Source organism: Salvelinus namaycush, chromosome 14 (genome assembly GCF_016432855.1).
Source record: "Salvelinus namaycush isolate Seneca chromosome 14, SaNama_1.0, whole genome shotgun sequence".
In the NCBI taxonomy this organism is placed as follows: Eukaryota; Metazoa; Chordata; class Actinopteri; order Salmoniformes; family Salmonidae; genus Salvelinus; species Salvelinus namaycush.
The window spans coordinates 9,144,270-9,168,124 of record NC_052320.1 but is presented as its reverse complement, the minus strand read 5'-3'; the positions used below and the strand labels follow the sequence as shown (position 1 = coordinate 9,168,124).

General features: G+C 41.4%; 1 protein-coding gene across 1 annotated transcript in view; it reads left to right on the top strand.

Annotated features, from left to right (window-relative positions):
- The window catches only part of LOC120058816 (sodium channel protein type 8 subunit alpha-like), a 108,076-nt gene that overhangs the window by 40,567 nt on the left and 43,654 nt on the right, over positions 1-23,855 (top strand). Inside the window, exons 8-12 of the mRNA XM_039007547.1 lie at positions 175-316; positions 7,086-7,292; positions 8,169-8,456; positions 12,676-12,954; positions 14,693-14,828. Coding sequence (XP_038863475.1) covers positions 175-316; positions 7,086-7,292; positions 8,169-8,456; positions 12,676-12,954; positions 14,693-14,828 — 1,052 coding nt within the window. The remainder of the gene's footprint in view (positions 1-174; positions 317-7,085; positions 7,293-8,168; positions 8,457-12,675; positions 12,955-14,692; positions 14,829-23,855) is intronic.

The following is a 23,855-nucleotide window of genomic DNA, read 5'->3' as shown; positions in this document are numbered from 1 at the left end:
TCTGTCTCTGTCGGTCTATCTTTCTGTCTGCCTCTGTCTCTGTCTGTCTGTCTGTCTATCTGCCTTATTCTTTCATTAAACCAGACAGCTGTACTATCCGGCAGCCATGTTGTTTTTGTATGTAAATATTGCTGAGTCTTTGTATGGTTATGTGGCCCTCTCCTCTCCCCCCAGCCGCTGCCCTGAAGGCTTCACATGCATGAAAGCTGGCAGGAATCCAAATTACGGTTACACCAGCTTTGACAGCTTTGGATGGGCTTTCCTGACTCTCTTCAGACTCATGACACAGGACTTCTGGGAGAACCTCTATATGCTGGTGAGCACAGAATGAAATAGAACATACAGTATTATATACATGACTTCTATCTATGATATTGTATATCTATGCTGGTGAGACAGGCTTGTTGTTTTACCAAAGGATATGTTGGTTTGGTTTTGAGTTACGCTACTGTTCAACAGTTTGGGGTCACTTAGAAATGTCCTAGTTTTTGAAAGAAAAGCACATTTTTTGTCCATTAAAATGACATCAAATTGATCAGAAATACAGTGTAGACATTGTTCATGTTGTAAATGACTATTGTAGCTGGAAATGGCAGATTTTTTATGGAATATCTACATCGGCATACAGAGGCCAATTATCAACGACAACCACTCCTGTGTTCCAATGGCACGTTGTGTTAGCTAATCCAAGTTTATCATTTTAAAAGGCTAATTAATCATTAGAAAACCCTTTTGCAATTATGTTAGCACAGCTGAAAACTGTTGTTCTGATTAAAGAAGCAATAAAACTGGCCTTCTTTAGACTAGTTGAGTATCTGGAGCATCAGCATTTGTGGGTTCGATTACAGGCTCAAAATGTCCAGAAACAAAGAACTTTCTTCTGAAACTCGTCAGTCTATTCTTGTTCTGAGAAATGAAGGCTATTCCATGCGAGAAATTGCCAAGAAACTGAAGATCTCGTACAACGCTGTGTACTACTCCCTTCACAGAACAGCGCAAACTGGCTCTAACCAGAATAGAAAGAGGAGTGGGAGGCCCCGGTGCACAACTGAGCAAGAGGACAAGTACATTAGAGTGTCTAGTTTGAGAAACAGACGCCTCACAAGTCCTCAACTGGCAGCTTAATTAAATAGTACCCGCAAAATACCAGTCTCAATGTCAACAGTGAAGAGGCGACTCCGGGATGCTGGCCTTTTAGGCAGAGTTGCAAAGAAAAAGCCATATCTCAGACTGGCCAATAAAAAGAAAAGATTAAGATGGGCAAAAGAACACAGACACTGGACAGAGGAACTCTGCCTAGAAAGCCAGCATCCCGGAGTCGCCTCTTCTCTGTTGACGTTGATACTGGTGTTTCAATTGCCAGAATGATCCAGCGTCGTTGCATTGCTCGGCAAAAATACTCTGTTCCTGCTCCCCTGTCTCTCATCCATATTGATACAAATCATAAATTGATAAGGTACTAAGATGTATAATGTCTCCATCAAATCTAAGAAGTGATTTTAATGTTAAAGTGTGTGTGTGTGTGTGTGTGTGTGTGTGTGTGTGTGTGTGTGTGTGTGTGTGTGTGTGTGTGTGTGTGTGTGTGTGTGTGTGTGTGTGTGTGTGTGTGTGTGTGGATGAGTGTATATATGTGTGTGTGGATGAGTGTATATCTGTGTGGGTGCGCACGTGAGTGTGTGTGTGTGGATGAGTGTATATCTGTGTGTGTGTGTGTGTGTGTGTGTGTGTGTGTGTGTGTGTGTGTGTGTGTGTGTGTGTGTGTGTGTGTGTGTGTGTGGATGAGTGTATATATGTGTGTGTGGATGAGTGTATATCTGTGTGGGTGCGCACGTGAGTGTGTGTGTGTGGATGAGTGTATATCTGTGTGTGTGTGTGTGTGTGTGTGTGTGTGTGTGTGTGTGTGTGTGTGTGTGTGTGTGTGTGTGTGTGTGTGTGTGTGTGTGTGTGTGTGTGTGTGTGTGTTAAGGTGCAGAAAGTCAGAGCAGGTGGTCATTCCAGATCAAGTGCTCAGCAGTAGAAACTGTCTTTGAGCCTGTTGTTATCAGACCTCATGCTCCGATACTGTCTGTCTCCCCGATGGTAAGGGAGTGAACAGCTAGTGGCTGGGGTGTGTGGGGTCCTTGATGATGCTGCAGGACTATCTCAAGCACCGTTTCAAGTAGATGTCCTGGATGAGTGGCAGCACGGTCACAGAGATGTACTGGGCTGTCTTCACCACCCCCTGGAGCACCTTGCAGTCGTGGACGGAGCAATTCCTGTACCAGTCCGTGATGCAACCGCTCAGGACGCTCTCGATGGTGCAGTGGCAGTATTTGGAGAGGACCCTGGGTGGCATGCCAATGATCAGAAATTATTTCCCATTGTATTTTTTCAGACTATCAGATCGGACAAGCGATAGTTCAACCCAGCAGTTCAATAAGTGCCTGCATGCATACACACTACCTGTGATAACATTAGCGGGTTTTAAGAATGCCGTACATCATATGCACTGTCCTACAGACCATACACCCTCTTTTGAAGGGACCTAGTTCAGACCATACACCCTCTTTTAAAGGGTTCTAGTGCAGACCATAGTATAAGTGTACATCTGAAATAGAACCTTTTCTCCCCAAAATATTTACACTTTATTTTGACAGGGAGTCAATCAAATCACATTTTATTTGTCACATGTGCCGAATACAGTGAAATGCTTACTTACAAGACCTTAACCAACAATGCTTTAAGAAGTTTTAAGAAAAGAAAAATAGATAAGTAAAAAATAGAAAATAGAATAGAAAAGTAACAAATGATTAAACAGCAGCAGTAAAATAACAAGCGAGGCTATATACAGGGGGTACCGGTACAGAGTCAATGTGGAGGCTATATACAGGGGGTACCGATACAGAGTCAATGTGGAGGCTATATACAGGGGGTACCGATACAGAGTCAATGTGGAGGCTATATACAGGGGGTACCGATACAGAGTCAATGTGGAGGCTATATACAGGGTGTTACGGTACAGAGTCAATGTGGAGGCTATATACAGGGGGTACCGATACAGAGTCAATGTGGAGGCTATATACAGGGTGTTACGGTACAGAGTCAATGTGGAGGCTATATACAGGGGGTACCGATACAGAGTCAATGTGGAGGCTATATACAGGGTGTTACGGTACAGAGTCAATGTGGAGGCTATATACAGGGGGTACCGATACAGAGTCAATGTGGAGGCTATATACAGGGGGTACCGATACAGAGTCAATGTGGAGGCTATATACAGGGGGTACCGATACAGAGTCAATGTGGAGGCTATATACAGGGGGTTCCGATACAGAGTCAATGTGGAGGCTATATACAGGGTGTTACGGTACAGAGTCAATGTGGAGGCTATATACAGGGGGGTACCGGTACAGAGTCAATGTGGAGGCTATATACAGGGGGTACCGGTACAGAGTCAATGTGGAGGCTATATACAGGGGGTACCGATACAGAGTCAATGTGGAGGCTATATACAGGGGGTACCGATACAGAGTCAATGTGGAGGCTATGTACAGGGGGTACCGATACAGAGTCAATGTGGAGGCTATATACAGGGTGTTACGGTACAGAGTCAATGTGGAGGCTATATACAGGGGGTACCGATACAGAGTCAATGTGGAGGCTATATACAGGGGGTACCGATACAGAGTCAATGTGGAGGCTATATACAGGGGGTACCGATACAGAGTCAATGTGGAGGCTATATACAGGGGGTACCGATACAGAGTCAATGTGTGGAGGCTATATACAGGGGGTACCGATACAGAGTCAATGTGGAGGCTATATACAGGGTGTTACGGTACAGAGTCAATGTGGAGGCTATATACAGGGGGTACCGATACAGAGTCAATGTGGAGGCTATATACAGGGTGTTACGGTACAGAGTCAATGTGTGGAGGCTATATACAGGGGGTACCGATACAGAGTCAATGTGGAGGCTATATACAGGGTGTTACGGTACAGAGTCAATGTGGAGGCTATATACAGGGGGTACCGGTACAGAGTCAATGTGGAGGCTATATACAGGGGGTACCGATACAGAGTCAATGTGCGGCGGCACCGGTTAGTTGAGGTAATTGAGGTAATATGTACATGTAGGTAGAGTTAAAGTGACTATGCGTCGATTATAAACAGAGAGTAGCAGCAGCGTAAAAGAGGGGTCTGGGTAGCTCTTTGATTAGCTGTTCAGGAGTCTTATGGCTTGGGGGTAGAAGCTGTTAATAAGCCTTTTGGACCTAGATTTGGCACTCCGGTAGTGCTTGCCGTGTGGTAGCAGACAGAACAGTCTATGACTTGGGTGGCTGGAGTCTTTGACAATTTTTAGGGCCTTCCTCTGACACCGCTTGGTATAGAGGTCCTGGATGGCAGGAAGCTTGGCCCCAGTGATGTACTGGGTCGTACGCACTATCCTCTGTAGTGCCTTGCTGCAACCAGTCAGGATGCTCTCAATGGTGCAGCTGTAAAACCTTTTGAGGATCTGAGGACCCATGCCAAATCTTTTCAGTCTCCTGAAGGGGAATAGGCTTTGTCGTGCCCTCTTCACAACTGTCTTAGTAGGCTTGGACCATGATAGTTTGTTGGTGACGTGGACACCAAGGAACTTGAAGCGCTCAACCTGCTCCACTTCAGCCCCGTCAATGAGAATGGGGGCGTGCTCGGTCCTCCTTTTCCTGTAGTCCAAAATCGTCTCCTTTGTCTTCATCACGTTGAGGGAGAGGTTGTTGTCCTGGCACAATGCTGAGACCAAAGTCTCTTTTCCAGGTGAGCCCTGTTTAGCACCACAATACACATCAAAATACAATATACACATTAAACTACACATCCATATACACATTAAAATACACATTATTATACACAACAATACACAAAAAGCAAAACACAGTCATAAAACCAGACACATTCTTCAGTAAAAAGGTCTCCTAGTCCATTCATATTTTCCAACTGGGCTATACATTTGGGTGAGGTTTTTTTCTCGCCTGAGTTGCCTCCTTTCACTGCCAAAAATAAAATGAAACCATCTAGTGTTCAGCGAAATAACAACACAATGTCAAATACAGGTAGCCTAGTCAAATAATTAACATCCAATCACATTAACCATTAATTATCTCGCGGGATTTCCACTAACGGTCCGTATGTGGCCCAATGTAGCTGCTGCTCATGTTGGTATCTGTACTGATGGCGCAAAAGTCATGACAGGGAGACATAGTGGAGTAGTAATGCGCGTGCAAGCAGTTTCTCCCGACGCCACTTGGTACACTGCAGCATCCACCGAGGCTCTTGCTGCCAAGGGAATGCCTGACAGCTTGAAAGACGTTTTGGACACTACAGTGAAAATGATTAACTTTGTTAAAGCAAGGCCCCTGAGCTCTCGTGTATTTTCTGCACTATGCAATGATATGGGCAGCGACCATGTAATGCTTTTACAACATACAGAAGTGCGCTGGTTATCAAGGGGAAAGTATTGACACGTTTTTTTGAATTGAGAGACGAGCTTAAATTGTTCTTTACTGACCATCATTTTCACTTGTCTGACCGCTTGAATGATGACGAGTTTCTTACACAACTGGCCTATCTGGGTGATGTTTTTTCTCACCTGAATGATCTGAATCTAGGATTACAGGGACTCTCCGCAACTATATTCAATGTGCGGGACAAAATTGAGGCTATGATTAAGACGTTGAAGCTCTTCTCTGTCTGCATTAACAAGGACAACACACAGGTCTTTCCATCATTGTATGATTTTTTTGTGTACAAATTAACTCAAGCTTATGGACAATGTCAAATGTGATAAGGCGAAGCACTTGAGTGAGCTGGGTGCGCAATTACACAGGTACTTTCCCGAAACGGATGACACAAACAACTGGATTCGTTGTCACTTTCATGCCCTGCCTCCAGCCCACTTACCGATATCTGAACAAGAGAGACTCATCGAAATTGCAACAAGAGGTTCTGTGAAAATGTTATTTAATCAGAAGCCACTGCCAGATTTCTGGATTGGGCTGTGCTCAGAGTTTTTTTAATTTTTTAATTTTTTATTTCACCTTTATTTAACCAGGTAGGCTAGTTGAGAACAACTTCTCATTTACAACTGCGACCTGGTCAAGATAAAGCAAAGCAGTGTGACACAGACAACAACACAGAGTTACACATGGAATAAACAAGCCAATAACACAATAAACAAGTCAATGACACAGTAGGGAAAAGAAAGTCTATATACAGTCTGTGCAAAAGGCATGAGGAGGTAGCTTTTTCAAACAGCTTTTTCAAACAGAAATTTGCATCCTGTTGTACTAACTCAAAAAAGTTCTGGAACACTGTAAAGTCCATGGAGAATAAGAGCACCTCCTCCCAGCTGCCCACTGCTCTGAGGCTAGGAAACTCTGTCACCACCGATAAATCCACTAAATTGAGAATTTCAATAAGCATTTCTCTACGGCTGGCCATGCTTTCCACCTGGCTAACCCTACCCCGGTCAACTGCCCGGCACCCTCCACAGCAACCCGCCAAAGCCCCCACCATTTCTCCTTCACCCAAATCCAGCACAGCTGAGAGAGGAGGGGGTCGATAGCAGGCGGCAACAGTGAGAGACTTATTTCTGGAGAGATTAATTTTTAAAAGTAGAAGTTCGAACTGTTTGGGTATAGACCTGGAAAGTATGACAGAACTTTGCAGGCTATCTCTGCAATGACGGCCTGGATAAAGGAGGGGGAACAAATTGACGACCTCTTCTGGAGAACTGGATGGGAGACAAGTGTCTGACTCTGCTGTACTCTCTGTTCTCTTCCAGACCCTAAGGTCGACAGGATTATTCGGTTAGAGGTCAGAGGGTATAGGTCAAATATCAGTGTTTTATTTCCAGGTAGAACCCTTTTTGGATTCCATGTAAAACCCTTTCCACAGAGGGTTCGACGTGGAACCCAAAGGGGTTATACCTGGAATCAAAAAGGGTTCTACCTGGAACCAGAAAGCGTTCTTCAAAGGGTTCTCTTATGGGGACAGCCCCCTTTTGGAACCCTTTTTTCTATGAGTGTATCTGACCCTCTGCTGTCTTCTCTCCCCCCTCCCAGACCCTGCGGGCAGCAGGGAAGACCTACATGATCTTCTTTGTGTTGGTGATCTTCGTGGGGTCCTTCTACCTGGTCAATCTGATTCTGGCTGTGGTGGCCATGGCCTATGAGGAGCAGAACCAGGCCACCATGGAGGAGGCTGAGCAGAAAGAGGCAGAGTTCAAAGCCATGCTGGAGCAGATTAAGAACCAGCAGGAGGCTGCACAGGTCAGTATCCCAGTGTCTCTGTGTCTCAGCATGTCTATGGGACCTTTTCCCCAATAGACTTTATAGTGCACTACTTTTGACCAGGTAGTGCACAATGTCTAGGGAAAGGGGTGCCATTTCAGATGCATTCTTTGTGCCATACACTGTATATGTCATATGTGTTTGTTTCTTTGTCTTTGTTGTTACTGTCTCTGCAGGAGGCCGCACAGGTCAGTGTCTGTCTGTCTGTCTGTCTGTCTGCTCGGTCTGTCTCTGTCTGTTCTGTCTGTCTGTCTGTCATCTCTCTGTGTATACTGTATGTGCTTGTCTTTTTACTGTCTGTGCTTACTATACTCCACTCCTATCCTTGACTGTCTGTTTGGTTTAAATCTGTTGTGTCTAATATAAACAGTGGAGCCGTGTTCGTTACCGTGCTCCTATACCTCACTGTGTTTGTGACGGAGGTGAGTAACCTTGCCTGAGACCTGAAGATTTGCATGGGCTTCCTGAGTCAATGCCTAGGCTTTGGCTTAGCGGGCTAATGCACTCTTTTGGCTCACAGCAAACTGGGGTTGGAAACCTGTCTGTCACATATGGCTAGTTTAAATCTGTTTAGCCTGATATAAGCTGTACAGCCATGTCTCTGAAGCCAAGCTATGCAAAATGGCTGTTCTGCGTACTTTCTTAGCAAAAATATGCAAACTTGCACCGCCCAAGTAAGTCAAGTGCAGATGCAGCCCCGCAATTTGTATCTCGATACAACTACGCAGGATTGCTATTTTTGCGTAGCTAGCTAAATGCATTGTGTATTTGCGTAAGGTATGAATGAGATTTCAGTGGGAATGGACACGCAGGTGTTTTTCTCACTCTCTCTCCCGGTGTGGCGGTTTGCGATAGGCCAACGCCATGGCGACGACGGCAGGCACGGTGTCGGAGGACGTAGGGGACGATGACGGCGGGGGGACCCTGTCCTGTAGCTCGTCAGAGATGTCCAAGCTCAGCTCCAAGAGCGCCAAGGAGCGGCGCAACCGCAAGAAGAAGTGGCGCCAGAAAGAGCAGTCGCAGCGGGAGGAGAAGGGGGACTGCGAGAAGTTTGTCAAGTCCGAGTCGGACGACGGCAGTAAGAAGAGCCGCTTCCGTTTCCCTGACAACCGGCTAGGCCGCAAGTCTTCCATCATGAACCAGGTGAGAGGACCAGTGTCAAAGGCCACTGTTTGTCACTGTGCAATGCATTACTGGAGGAAGATGGAATGGACTAAATAACAGGCAGTTATTCATGTTTCCATTTGAGGTCACATATTGACACTCCAATGTTCCATTTTTTTTCAGTTCCCTTCTAAGTAAACTTAAACATCAGGGTTTGGTTTCAGATAAAGACTTTTAGAGCTTTGTAACAGGGCTTCAACCACAGACTAACAGGGCTTCAACCACAGAGTAACAGGGCTTCAACCACAGACTAACAGGGCTTCAACCACAGAGTAACAGGGCTTCAACCACAGAGTAACAGGGCTTCAACCACAGACTAACAGGGCTTCAACCACAGATTAACAGGGCTTCAACCACATAGTAACAGGGCTTCAACCACAGAGTAACAGGGCTTCAACCACAGATTAACAGGGCTTCAACCACATAGTAACAGGGCTTCAACCACAGAGTAACAGGGCTTCAACCACAGACTAACAGGGCTTCAACTACAGAGTAACAGGGCTTCAACCACAGAGTAACAGGGCTTCAGCCACAGAGTAACAGGGCTTCAACCACAGATTAACAGGGCTTCAACCACAGACTAACAGGGCTTCAACCACAGATTAACAGGGCTTCAACCACAGAGTAACAGGGCTTCAACCACATAGTAACAGGGCTTCAACCACAGAGTAACAGGGCTTCAACCACAGAGTAACAGGGCTTCAACTACAGAGTAACAGGGCTTCAACCACAGATTAACAGGGCTTCAACCACAGAGTAACAGGGCTTCAACCACAGAGTAACAGGGCTTCAACCACAGAGTAACAGGGCTTCAACCACAGAGTAACAGGGCTTCAACCACAGAGTAACAGGGCTTCAACCACAGACTAACAGGGCTTCAACCACAGATTAACAGGGCTTCAACCACAGAGTAACAGGGCTTCAACCACAGACTAACAGGGCTTCAACCACAGACTAACAGGGCTTCAACCACATAGTAACAGGGCTTCAACCACATAGTAACAGGGCTTCAACCACAGAGTAACAGGGCTTCAACCACATAGTAACAGGGCTTCAGCCACAGAGTAACAGGGCTTCAACCACAGACTAACAGGGCTTCAACCACAGATTAACAGGGCTTCAACCACAGAGTAACAGGGCTTCAACCACAGATTAACAGGGCTTCAACCACAGAGTAACAGGGCTTCAACCACAGAGTAACAGGGCTTCAACTACAGACTAACAGGGCTTCAACCACATAGTAACAGGGCTTCAACCACAGAGTAACAGGGCTTCAACTACAGATTAACAGGGCTTCAACCACAGAGTAACAGGGCTTCAACCACAGATTAACAGGGCTTCAACCACAGACTAACAGGGCTTCAACCACAGAGTAACAGGGCTTCAACCACAGAGTAACAGGGCTTCAACCACAGACTAACAGGGCTTCAACCACAGAGTAACAGGGCTTCAACCACAGATACAGCAGCATTCATCATAACCTGCTGTTGTAGCTGAAGATACAGCAGCATTCATCATAACCTGCTGTTGTAACTAAAGATACAGCAGCATTCATCATAACCTGCTGTTGTAGCTGAAGATACAGCAGCATTCATCATAACCTGCTGTTGTAACTAAAGATACAGCAGCATTCATCATAACCTGCTGTTGTAACTAAAGATACAGCAGCATTCATCATAACCTGCTGTTGTAACTAAAGATACAGCAGCATTCATCATAACCTGCTGTTGTAACTAAAGATACAGCAGCATTCATCATAACCTGCTGTTGTAGCTGAAGATACAGCAGCATTCATCATAACCTGCTGTTGTAACTAAAGATACAGCAGCATTCATCATAACCTGCTGTTGTAACTAAAGATACAGCAGCATTCATCATAACCTGCTGTTGTAACTAAAGATACAGCAGCATTCATCATAACCTGCTGTTGTAACTAAAGATACAGCAGCATTCATCATAACCTGCTGTTGTAACTAAAGATACAGCAGCATTCATCATAACCTGCTGTTGTAGCTGAAGATACAGCAGCATTCATCATAACCTGCTGTTGTAACTAAAGATACAGCAGCATTCATCATAACCTGCTGTTGTAGCTGAAGATACAGCAGCATTCATCATAACCTGCTGTTGTAACTAAAGATACAGCAGCATTCATCATAACCTGCTGTTGTAGCTGAAGATACAGCAGCATTCATCATAACCTGCTGTTGTAACTAAAGATACAGCAGCATTCATCATAACCTGCTGTTGTAGCTGAAGATACAGCAGCATTCATCATAACCTGCTGTTGTAACTAAAGATACAGCAGCTTTCATCCAAGGCTTGAATTATTAACAGTGAATACATTAATGTTTCATTATGGAAGAGTGTTATTTTGTTCTGGGGTCTTTCATATTGTACTGCTACTTAGGGGCAGGACGATATCAGTATCGCAATACTCATTAGCATCATGGGAAGAAAAGAAAACACAAAGCGGGTTTAACTTCTTTAGTTAAACGGCCCTAATGTTGGAAACAAACATCATTATGTTGTCATCTAGAGTCACATGTATTTATTTTCCAAGCTATAACACAATATTTTACATACAGCAGGTTCTTAAAAGACCAAAGCATGCTAAATGCCAATTTTTTCACATTTGCATTTTTTCATCTAAAATTAAATTCTAAAATCCTTTCTATGTGTGTAAATTATGACTGTTCTCATACTTTTCAAACATTTACTTTAGAATGTATTCATTTATTTATTTTGCAAACGCGATATCTGACAACATTTGTTTCGTACCAAAACGTGCTATATCCAGAGCCATGTATTTATAGAGTTGGACCAATGAGGTTTCTGCATTATGATGCATTTACATGACACTACAACATTCTACGGCAGCCATGTTAGAACCTCATTAACATTACACAGGGAATATTTAAATAAAATGTTCTGGAACTGAATGTCTAGAATTAGAACAGTATTAAACATTCTAAAAGTTGGCCCAACTCTCTAAATAAATGGCTCTGGCTATATCCACCGTCCAGATGAATGAAATGTTCCATATCGTTTTTGCCGCTAGCGCTAAAGTGAGTCATTTAGGGAATAATTTCTATTCTATTTGTCTGTTCAGTCATAAGTTAGGTTTAATAAGAACCGTATCTTATTAATTTAGGCTAACCCCTGACTTAGTCAGCCAGATGCAGAGAGAGACAGCTGTCACTCTCAGCTGTTTGCACGCTGGCTACCTAGCACTAGGTTATCTTTGACCTCTAGAGTGTCGTGGACCTTTTGATTATTATGGATCCCTTCAACACTTTGGAGCCTGTGATATCTGTTCCTGTTGGCCGAAAGAGGAAACTTTTTAAACAAGCTCATGAAAAGGAGAGAGCAAAGATCCAGCGACGGGAAACAATAATAGGCTACTGTCTGTAAACCTACGGAGGGCTATGTCAGTGGGCTGAGTCACTCCAACAATAAGAATCAATCCATCCTTGACTTTCTAATTATTCTTTAAATCCTTCCTTAAAGTGTATATATAATCAAACTCAAAAAGCTGTCCTTTGTGATTTATCCTACAGAAAAAAAACTGTAAAACCCCCATAAACTTTTTACAAAAGCTGTCAGAAAATTAAACACATTGTATATACCTTGTTCACCCTTTGGATACAATAAATTGGCAATATGTGATAGGCTATTTGCACAATATAGTTGAAACAAATGGATTCTTTGAAAATGTATTTATTTACGTATCGATACTTTATTACATGTAACTGTTTAAAACCCAATCGGGATTCTTTTTCTATTGCAGTTCTGTTGTTTGGGGTGGATATATAGCATTTTGCCACAAAACATGATTATTTGTCAATCTAAAATAAAATGACCTTGGTAATCATTGGTGTCTTTTCACTAGCCCATGTCATGGTAAGATTAACAAATTATAGCTCCGGCTCTTTCACAAGATGTGTTTTCATTTGTGTAAATTTACAAACATTTCTGAAAATGGATAGATCACGTTTTGAAATTAAACTTAATTTAGACATTACAGAAATAGAGGTGGAGAGAAAGGCAGGAGGAGATAAAGTAGCATAGATGGTTGTGGGGATTGAACTCTTGACCTTCAGCACTATGATGTGATTTGTGTTACAACTATATCAATTTCAATCACTCACTCGTCTCCTTTCCTTATTTCCTCTCCTTATTTCCCTGTCCCCTGCAGTCCCTTCTCAGTATCCCCGGCTCACCGTTTCTGTCGAGGCACAACAGCAAGAGCAGCATCTTCAGCTTCAAGGGCGTGGGCTCGGAGAACGAGTTCGCCGACGACGAGCACAGCATGGTGGAGGAGTGCGAGGAGAGGCTGGGCCCCCGGTTCAGCCCGTACCGGCGGTGCAGCTACACGGGCTACCACCACGGTGGTGGGAAGAGGAACTCCACGGTGGACTGCAACGGCGTGGTGTCTCTGATCAGTCCGGGGACCGGCGGACGCCTTCTGCCTGAGGTGAAAATAGATAAGGCATCTGGTGACGACAGTGTAAGGAAGTCAATAAGTAACTCAGACCCGTCTAGGCATGGCCCCCTCTTTCTCTATCTTACTCTCTCTCTCTCTTTCTCTATCTTCTCTCTCTCTGTCTCTCCTTATCTTACTCTCTCTCCCCTATCTTATTCTCTCTCTCTTTATCTCTCTGCCTCTCTCTGTCTTATTCTCTCTTTCTCTCTTTCTCTCTCTATCTTACGCTCTCTCTCTCTATCTTATTCTCTCTCTCTGACTCTATCTCTCTTCTCGACGTTCTTCTTTGCAAGTCCGTATGTCTGCGCTATCTGCGCTCGCCCTCCTCCCCTGCTACCTAGTATGTAGTGTATGCTATGCTGCCTCCCACCACCAGCCAAAGAAGCAAAATAGAGAAACTTTAGTTCATCAGAAAAAAAGGTTATTGTTACTTTATAACTGGGTTTTTCAGTGACTACCAGCATACTGTTGTTTTATATCTCAACGTTTTAATATCCTCACGCCAAACAGTGTGACGTTACATTGACATTAAAGGGATAGTTCGAGATTTTGGCAATTAAGCCCTTGCTCCAGTAGACTTCCAGCCATTGCGCTAACATTAGTATTGGCTCTAGAAACTACCTTCAACTTCCTTCAAACTGCCCACAGGGACATACAAATGGTATCCATGAGTTTATCTGACTCTGGGTTAATAGAAAAGGGCTTAATTGCCAAAATCTTGAACTAGTCCTTTAACATTGTACTAATTTAGCAAACTCTCTTATCTTAGGGCGACATTCAACTAAAATACAGTAGGTAAAAACAACCACATATCACAGTCATTGTAAGTAAAAACCCTCTTCAAAATAGCCAAAAATAGTCCCTTTCTTTTCAAACAATACGCTGTGAACAAACCAAACAGAAAAGTCAAACCAATGTTTCTCTTTTGCTAGTAAGCAGCATGGCAGTTTGACCTGGCCCTTCTACAGGTCTTGTACAGTGTTTTTAACTTAGCCAGCATGATAACAACTAATCTAGTGACTATGGTATCTAACCTATCCTCTCCTTCTCTTTGACTTGGTGCATGCTCAATGCATGCCGACTGGAACGGACCTCAATCCCAATAATGTTGCCCCTAATGTTCTCTATGGGAACCAGACTACTCTTCCCTCTACGTTCTCTTCAAATGCAACAGAATTTGTTACAGGACTTGAAGGTGATATTCTAGGGTCAAAAAAGTACTCATTCTGGAGACGTTAAGGATAGGAGAATGGTTAGAGGGGTGAAATATAGTGGCAGGATTGGCACATTTAGGCAGGGGGACATTTAGGTTGGTTCAGGAGTAATGGTTGGTTCAGAGATAAGGTAAGTCAGACTGAATAATGTACATACACACACACACATACAAAATACTTCCCTGCTCAATTTCTGAATATTCAAGTTTTATGTAATCACAATAAGGTCAAATTTCCCTATACCGCTGCTCTCACTCTGGCTGTGAAAGACCTGCATGTTTCTAGACACAATATACTCTCCCTACCATCAGTATCCATCGACAACAAGACAAATACATTACTACCCTGTGTGTCAACCAAAAATGTACCAATTTACAGTTTATCCCACCCTTCTTTCCAATCCAATCCAATCTTGTTACAAGTGCACTTCCCTCCCTGGCCAGCGATGGCGCTGTGTGGTGGTGTTCATGGTTTGACTACCATTAGTGCTTGATTCTTCTTCTTCCTCCTGGCAGCCCACTACTGAGGTTGAGGTGAAGAAGAAGCTGTCTGGTTCCCTGATGGTGTCTATGGACCAGCTCAATACCTCCTTTGGAAGGAAAGAGCGGACCAACAGTGTCATGAGCGTCATCACCAACACACTAGCGGAGGGTACTGCCTCTATACTTTACATCTCCCTACACTAAATATACATCTCCGTACACTAACTATACATCTCCCTACACTAACTATACATCTCCCTACACTAACTATACATCTCCCTACACTAACTATACATCTCCCTACACTAACTATACATCTCCCTACACTAACTATACATCTACCTACACTAACTATACATCTCCCTACACTAACTATACATCTACCTACACTAACTATACATCTTCCTACACTTACTATACATCTCCCTACACTAACTATACATCTCCTTACACTAACTATACATCTCCTTACACTAACTATACATCTCCCTACACTAACTATACATCTCCTTACACTAACTATACATCTCCCTACACATCTCCTTACATCTCTTTACACTAACTATACATCTCCCTACACTAACTATACATCTCCTTACACTAACTATACATCTCCTTACACTAACTATACATCTCCCTACACTAACTATACATCTCCTTACACTAACTATACATCTCCCTACACATCTCCTTACATCTCTTTACACTAACTATACATCACCCTACACTAACTATACATCTCCTTACACTAACTATACATCTCCCTACACTAACTATACATCTCCCTACACTAACTATACATCTACCTACACTAACTATACATCTCCCTACACTAACTATACATCTCCCTACACTAACTATACATCTCCCTACACCAGTGCTTCTCAATTATTTTCTGTTACGCCCCCCTAGGAAGAAGTAAACCTTTTGCGCCCCCCAACTCTCCGCCGCGACTGTAAATAGTATCATTTGTCTATAAAATTGTTATAAGTACACCTCTGCATAACATTGTATCCTTATTAACATTAAAGAAAACAAAAAAAACAAAAAAGAAAGAAATATAGATCAACTTACAACAAAGAATAACTTTATTAACATTGTTTTTTAGTCTGTAACAGAAAAGACTTAAAGTGCATCGATTTGCCTGAAATGTAAAAAAAAAATTCAAGCCTTTATTTAAACTGTAAACATTTTTTTACCATTTGATACTGAAAAATTAAATTAAATATAATCAATAAATAATAATAAATTCAAATTGATCAGCAACATTAACTCAGGAGCACAATATATGAAACACTTTGACCTATAAAAAAAATGAATAAAACAATTTGTGCTGATTTTTTAAAGTCAAAATGAGGAAGTCATAGTTTTTATTTTTGCAGCACTTGCATCATCCAGCATGACAGAGACCATGTCTAATGCTGCAGGTAGTATCAGCTCCTCTGCTATGGAGTGTTTTTTTTTGCACTGAGCAATTTGGTACGGCACCTGCTATGATGCTAACAGTGCTCGCTGGTTTACTGAAGTAGCATTCACAAAGCGGGACGATTGTTGGCAATATTCGGCACGTTTTCGCTGAAACAACTCAAGCGGCTTATCAGCGTGATTGGGGTGTAATGTCTTTAAGTGACGCCTTAATTTATTTGGCTTCATTCTGTCCGCTGCCAACATTTTTAGACACAGTAAACATACCGGTCTTTCCTCGTCTCGCACCGTAGTCACAGTGAAGCCAAGCGCTACATACACGTCGTCATATTTCCTCGTCTTAGCTTTCAGGAGACTTACGTTTGTCTCATTATCTCCGTCTCTCTCCGCCTTTCTTTTCATCCCTGTTAAATATTTTTCCATGGTGTCTCTTAAGGGTTTGTTATCTGCACTTCATATCTCCTGCTCTCTGCTGTGTACATCTCCCTACACTAACTATACATCTCCCTACACTAACTATACATCACCCTACACTAACTATACATCTCCCTACACCAGCTATACATCTCCTTACACTAACTATACATCTCCCTACACTAACTATACATCTCCTTACACTAACTATACATCTCCTTACACTAACTATACATCTCCCTACACTAACTATACATCTCCCTACACTAACTATACATCTCCCTACACTAACTATACATCTCCCTACACTAACTATACATCTCCCTACACTAACTATACATCTCCCTACACTAACTATACATCTCCCTACACTAACTATACATCTCCCTACACTTACTATACATCTCCCTACACTAACTATACATCTCCTTACACTAACTATACATCTCCCTACACTAACTATACATCTCCCTACACTAACTATACATCTCCCTACACTAACTATACATCTACCTACACTAACTATACATCTCCCTACACTAACTATACATCTACCTACACTAACTATACATCTCCCTACACTAACTATACATCTCCCTACACTAACTATACATCTCCCTACACTAACTATACATCTATCTACACTAACTATACATCTCCCTACACTAACTATACATCTCCCTACACTAACTATACATCTCCCTACACTAACTATACATCTCCCTACACTAACTATACATCTCCCTACACTAACTATACATCTCCCTACACTAACTATACATCTCCCTACACTAACTATACATCTCCCTACACTAACTATACATCTCCCTACACTAACCAAACATCTACCTACACTAACTATACATCTCCCTACACTAACTATACATCTCCCTACACTTCTATACATCTCCCTACACCAGCTATACATCTCCTTACACCAACTATACATCTCCCTACACTAACTATACATCTCCCTACACTAACTATACATCTCCCTACACTAACTATACATCTCCCTACACTAACTATACATCTCCCTACACTTACTATTCATCTCCCTACACTAACTATACATCTCCCTACACTAACTATACATCTCCCTACACTAACTATACATCTCCCTACACTAACTATACATCTCCCTACACTAACTATACATCTCCTTACACTAACTATACATCTCCCTACACTAACTATACATCTCCCTACACTAACTATACATCTCCCTACACTAACTATACATCTCCCTACACTAACTATACATCTCCCTACACTAACTATACATCTCCCTACACTAACTATACATCTCCCTACACTAACTATACATCTCCCTACACTAACTATACATCTCCCTACACTAACTATACATCTCCCTACACTAACTATACATCTCCCTACACTAACTATACATCTCCCTACACTTACTATACATCTCCCTACACCAGCTATACATCTCCTTACACTAACTATACATCTCCCTACACTAACTATACATCTCCCTACACTAACTATACATCTCCCTACACGAACTATACATCTCCCTACACTAACTATACATCTCCCTACACTTACTATACATCTCCCTACACTAACTATACATCTCCCTACACTAACTATACATCTCCCTACACTAACTATACATCTCCCTACACTAACTATACATCTCCCTACACTAACTATACATCTCCCTACACTAACTATACATCTCCCTACACTAACTATACATCTCCCTACACTAACTATACATCTACCTACACTAACTATACATCTCCTTACACTAACTATACATCTCCCTACACTAACTATACATCTCCCTACACTAACTATACATCTCCCTACACTAACTATACATCTCCTTACACTAACTATACATCTCCCTACACTAACTATACATCTCCCTACACATCTCCTTACATCTCTTTACACTAACTATACATCTCCCTACACTAACTATACATCTCCCTACACTAACTATACATCTCCCTACACTAACTATACATCTCCCTACACATCTCCTTACATCTCTTTACACTAACTATACATCTCCCTACACTAACTATACATCTCCCTACACTAACTATACATCTCCCTACACTAACTATACATCTCCCTACAATAACTATACATCTCCTTACACTAACTATACATCTCCCTACACTAACTGTACATCTCCTACACTAACTATACATCCCCTACACTAACTATACATCTCCCTACACTTACTATACATCTCCCTACACCAGCTATACATCTCCTTACACTAACTATACATCTCCCTACACTAACTATACATCTCCTTACACTAACTATACATCTCCCTAACTATACATCTCCCTACACTTAACTATACATCTCCCTACACTAACTATACATCTCCCTACACTAACTATACATCTCCCTACACTAACTATACATCTCCCTACACTAACTATACATCTCCCTACACTAACTATACATCTCCCTACACTAACTATACATCTCCTACACTAACTATACATCTCCTTACACTAACTATACATCTCCCTACACTAACTATACATCTATCTACACTAACTATACATCTCCCTACACTAACTATACATCTCCCTACACTAACTATACATCTCCCTACACTAACTATACATCTCCTTACACTAACTATACATCTCCCTACACTAACTATACATCTCCCTACACTAACTATACATCTCCCTACACTAACTATACATCTCCCTACACTAACTATACACCTCCTTACACTAACTATACATCTCCCTACACTAACTATACATCTCCCTACACTAACTATACATCTCCCTACACTAACTATACATCTCCCTACACTAACTATACATCTCCTTACACTAACTATACATCTCCCTACACTAACTATACATCTCCCTACACTAACTATACATCTCCCTACACTAACTATACATCTCCCTACACTAACTATACATCTCCCTACACTAACTATACATCTCCCTACACATCTCCTTACATCTCTTTACACTAACTATACATCTCCCTACACTAACTATACATCTCCCTACACTAACTATACATCTCCCTACACTAACTATACATCTCCCTACAATAACTATACATCTCCTTACACTAACTATACATCTCCCTACACTAACTGTACATCTCCTACACTAACTATACATCCCCCTACACTAACTATACATCTCCCTACACTTACTATACATCTCCCTACACCAGCTATACATCTCCTTACACTAACTATACATCTCCCTACACTAACTATACATCTCCTTACACTAACTATACATCTCCCTACACTTACTATACATCTCCCTACACTAACTATACATCTCCCTACACTAACTATACATCTCCCTACACTAACTATACATCTCCCTACACTAACTATACATCTCCCTACACTAACTATACATCTCCCTAAACTAACTATACATCTCCTTACACTAACTATACATCTCCCTACACTAACTATACATCTATCTACACTAACTATACATCTCCCTACACTAACTATACATCTCCCTACACTAACTATACATCTCCCTACACTAACTATACATCTCCTTACACTAACTATACATCTCCCTACACTAACTATACATCTCCCTACACTAACTATACATCTCCCTACACTAACTATACATCTCCCTACACTAACTATACATCTCCCTACACTTACTATACATCTCCCTACACCAGCTATACATCTCCTTACACTAACTATACATCTCCCTACACTAACTATACATCTCCCTACACTAACTATACATCTCCCTACACTTACTATACATCTCCCTACACTAACTATACATCTCCCTACACTAACTATACATCTCCCTACACTAACTATACATCTCCCTACACTAACTATACATCTCCCTACACTAACTATACATCTCCCTACACTAACTATACATCTCCCTACACTAACTATACATCTCCCTACACTAACTATACATCTACCTACACTAACTATACATCTCCTTACACTAACTATACATCTCCCTACACTAACTATACATCTCCCTACACTAACTATACATCTCCCTACACTAACTATACATCTCCCTACACTAACTATACATCTCCTTACACTAACTATACATCTCCCTACACTAACTATACATCTCCCTACACATCTCCTTACATCTCTTTACACTAACTATACATCTCCCTACACTAACTATACATCTCCCTACACTAACTATACATCTCCCTACACTAACTATACATCTCCCTACACTAACTATACATCTCCCTACACATCTCCTTACATCTCTTTACACTAACTATACATCTCCCTACACTAACTATACATCTCCCTACACTAACTATACATCTCCTTACACTAACTATACATCTCCCTACAATAACTATACATCTCCTTACACTAACTATACATCTCCCTACACTAACTATACATCTCCCTACACTAACTATACATCCCCCTACACTAACTATACATCTCCCTACACTTACTATACATCTCCCTACACCAGCTATACATCTCCTTACACTAACTATACATCTCCCTACACTAACTATACATCTCCCTACACTAACTATACATCTCCCTACACTAACTATACATCTCCCTACACTAACTATACATCTCTCTACACTAACTATACATCTACCTTCACTAACTATACATCTACCTACACTAACTATACATCTCCCTACACTAACTATACATCTCCCTACACTAACTATACATCTCTCTACACTAACTATACATCTACCTTCACTAACTATACATCTACCTACACTAACTATACATCTCCCTACACTAACTATACATCTCCCTACACTAACTATACATCTCCCTACACTAACTATACATCTCCCTACACTAACTATACATCTCCCTACACTAACTATACATCTCCCTACACTAACTATACATCTCCCTACACTAACTATACATCTCCCTACACTAACTATACATCTCCTTACACTAACTATACATCTCCCTACACATCTCCTTACATCTCTTTACACTAACTATACATCTCCCTACACTAACTATACATCTCCCTACACTAACTATACATCTCCCTACACTAACTATACATCTCCCTACACTAACTATACATCTCCTTACACTAACTATACATCTCCTTACACTAACTATACATCTCCCTACACTTACTATACATCTCCCTACACTAACTATACATCTACCTACACTAACTATACATCTCCCTACACTAACTATACATCTCCCTACACTAACTATACATCTCCCTACACTAACTATACATCTCCTTACACTAACTATACATCTCCCTACACATCTCCTTACATCTCTTTACACTAACTATACATCTCCCTACACTAACTATACATCTCCCTACACTAACTATACATCTCCCTACACTTACTATACATCTCCCTACACTAACTATACATCTCCCTACACTAACTATACATCTCCCTACACTAACTATACATCTCCCTACACTAACTATACATCTCCCTACACTAACTATACATCTCCCTACACTAACTATACATCTCCTTACACTAACTATACATCTCCCTACACTAACTATACATCTATCTACACTAACTATACATCTCCCTACACTAACTATACATCTCCCTACACTAACTATACATCTCCCTACACTAACTATACATCTCCTTACACTAACTATACATCTCCCTACACTAACTATACATCTCCCTACACTAACTATACATCTCCCTACACTAACTATACATCTCCCTACACTAACTATACATCTCCTTACACTAACTATACATCTCCCTACACTAACTATACATCTCCCTACACTAACTATACATCTCCCTACACTAACTATACATCTCCCTACACTAACTATACATCTCCTTACACTAACTATACATCTCCCTACACTAACTATACATCTCCCTACACTAACTATACATCTCCCTACACTAACTATACATCTCCCTACACTAACTATACATCTCCCTACACTAACTATACATCTCCCTACACATCTCCTTACATCTCTTTACACTAACTATACATCTCCCTACACTAACTATACATCTCCCTACACTAACTATACATCTCCCTACACTAACTATACATCTCCCTACAATAACTATACATCTCCTTACACTAACTATACATCTCCCTACACTAACTGTACATCTCCTACACTAACTATACATCCCCCTACACTAACTATACATCTCCCTACACTTACTATACATCTCCCTACACCAGCTATACATCTCCTTACACTAACTATACATCTCCCTACACTAACTATACATCTCCTTACACTAACTATACATCTCCCTACACTAACTATACATCTCCCTACACTTACTATACATCTCCCTACACTAACTATACATCTCCCTACACTAACTATACATCTCCCTACACTAACTATACATCTCCCTACACTAACTATACATCTCCCTACACTAACTATACATCTCCCTAAACTAACTATACATCTCCTTACACTAACTATACATCTCCCTACACTAACTATACATCTATCTACACTAACTATACATCTCCCTACACTAACTATACATCTCCCTACACTAACTATACATCTCCCTACACTAACTATACATCTCCTTACACTAACTATACATCTCCCTACACTAACTATACATCTCCCTACACTAACTATACATCTCCCTACACTAACTATACATCTCCCTACACTAACTATACATCTCCCTACACTTACTATACATCTCCCTACACCAGCTATACATCTCCTTACACTAACTATACATCTCCCTACACTAACTATACATCTCCCTACACTAACTATACATCTCCCTACACTTACTATACATCTCCCTACACTAACTATACATCTCCCTACACTAACTATACATCTCCCTACACTAACTATACATCTCCCTACACTAACTATACATCTCCCTACACTAACTATACATCTCCCTACACTAACTATACATCTCCCTACACTAACTATACATCTCCCTACACTAACTATACATCTACCTACACTAACTATACATCTCCTTACACTAACTATACATCTCCCTACACTAACTATACATCTCCCTACACTAACTATACATCTCCCTACACTAACTATACATCTCCCTACACTAACTATACATCTCCTTACACTAACTATACATCTCCCTACACTAACTATACATCTCCCTACACATCTCCTTACATCTCTTTACACTAACTATACATCTCCCTACACTAACTATACATCTCCCTACACTAACTATACATCTCCCTACACTAACTATACATCTCCCTACACTAACTATACATCTCCCTACACATCTCCTTACATCTCTTTACACTAACTATACATCTCCCTACACTAACTATACATCTCCCTACACTAACTATACATCT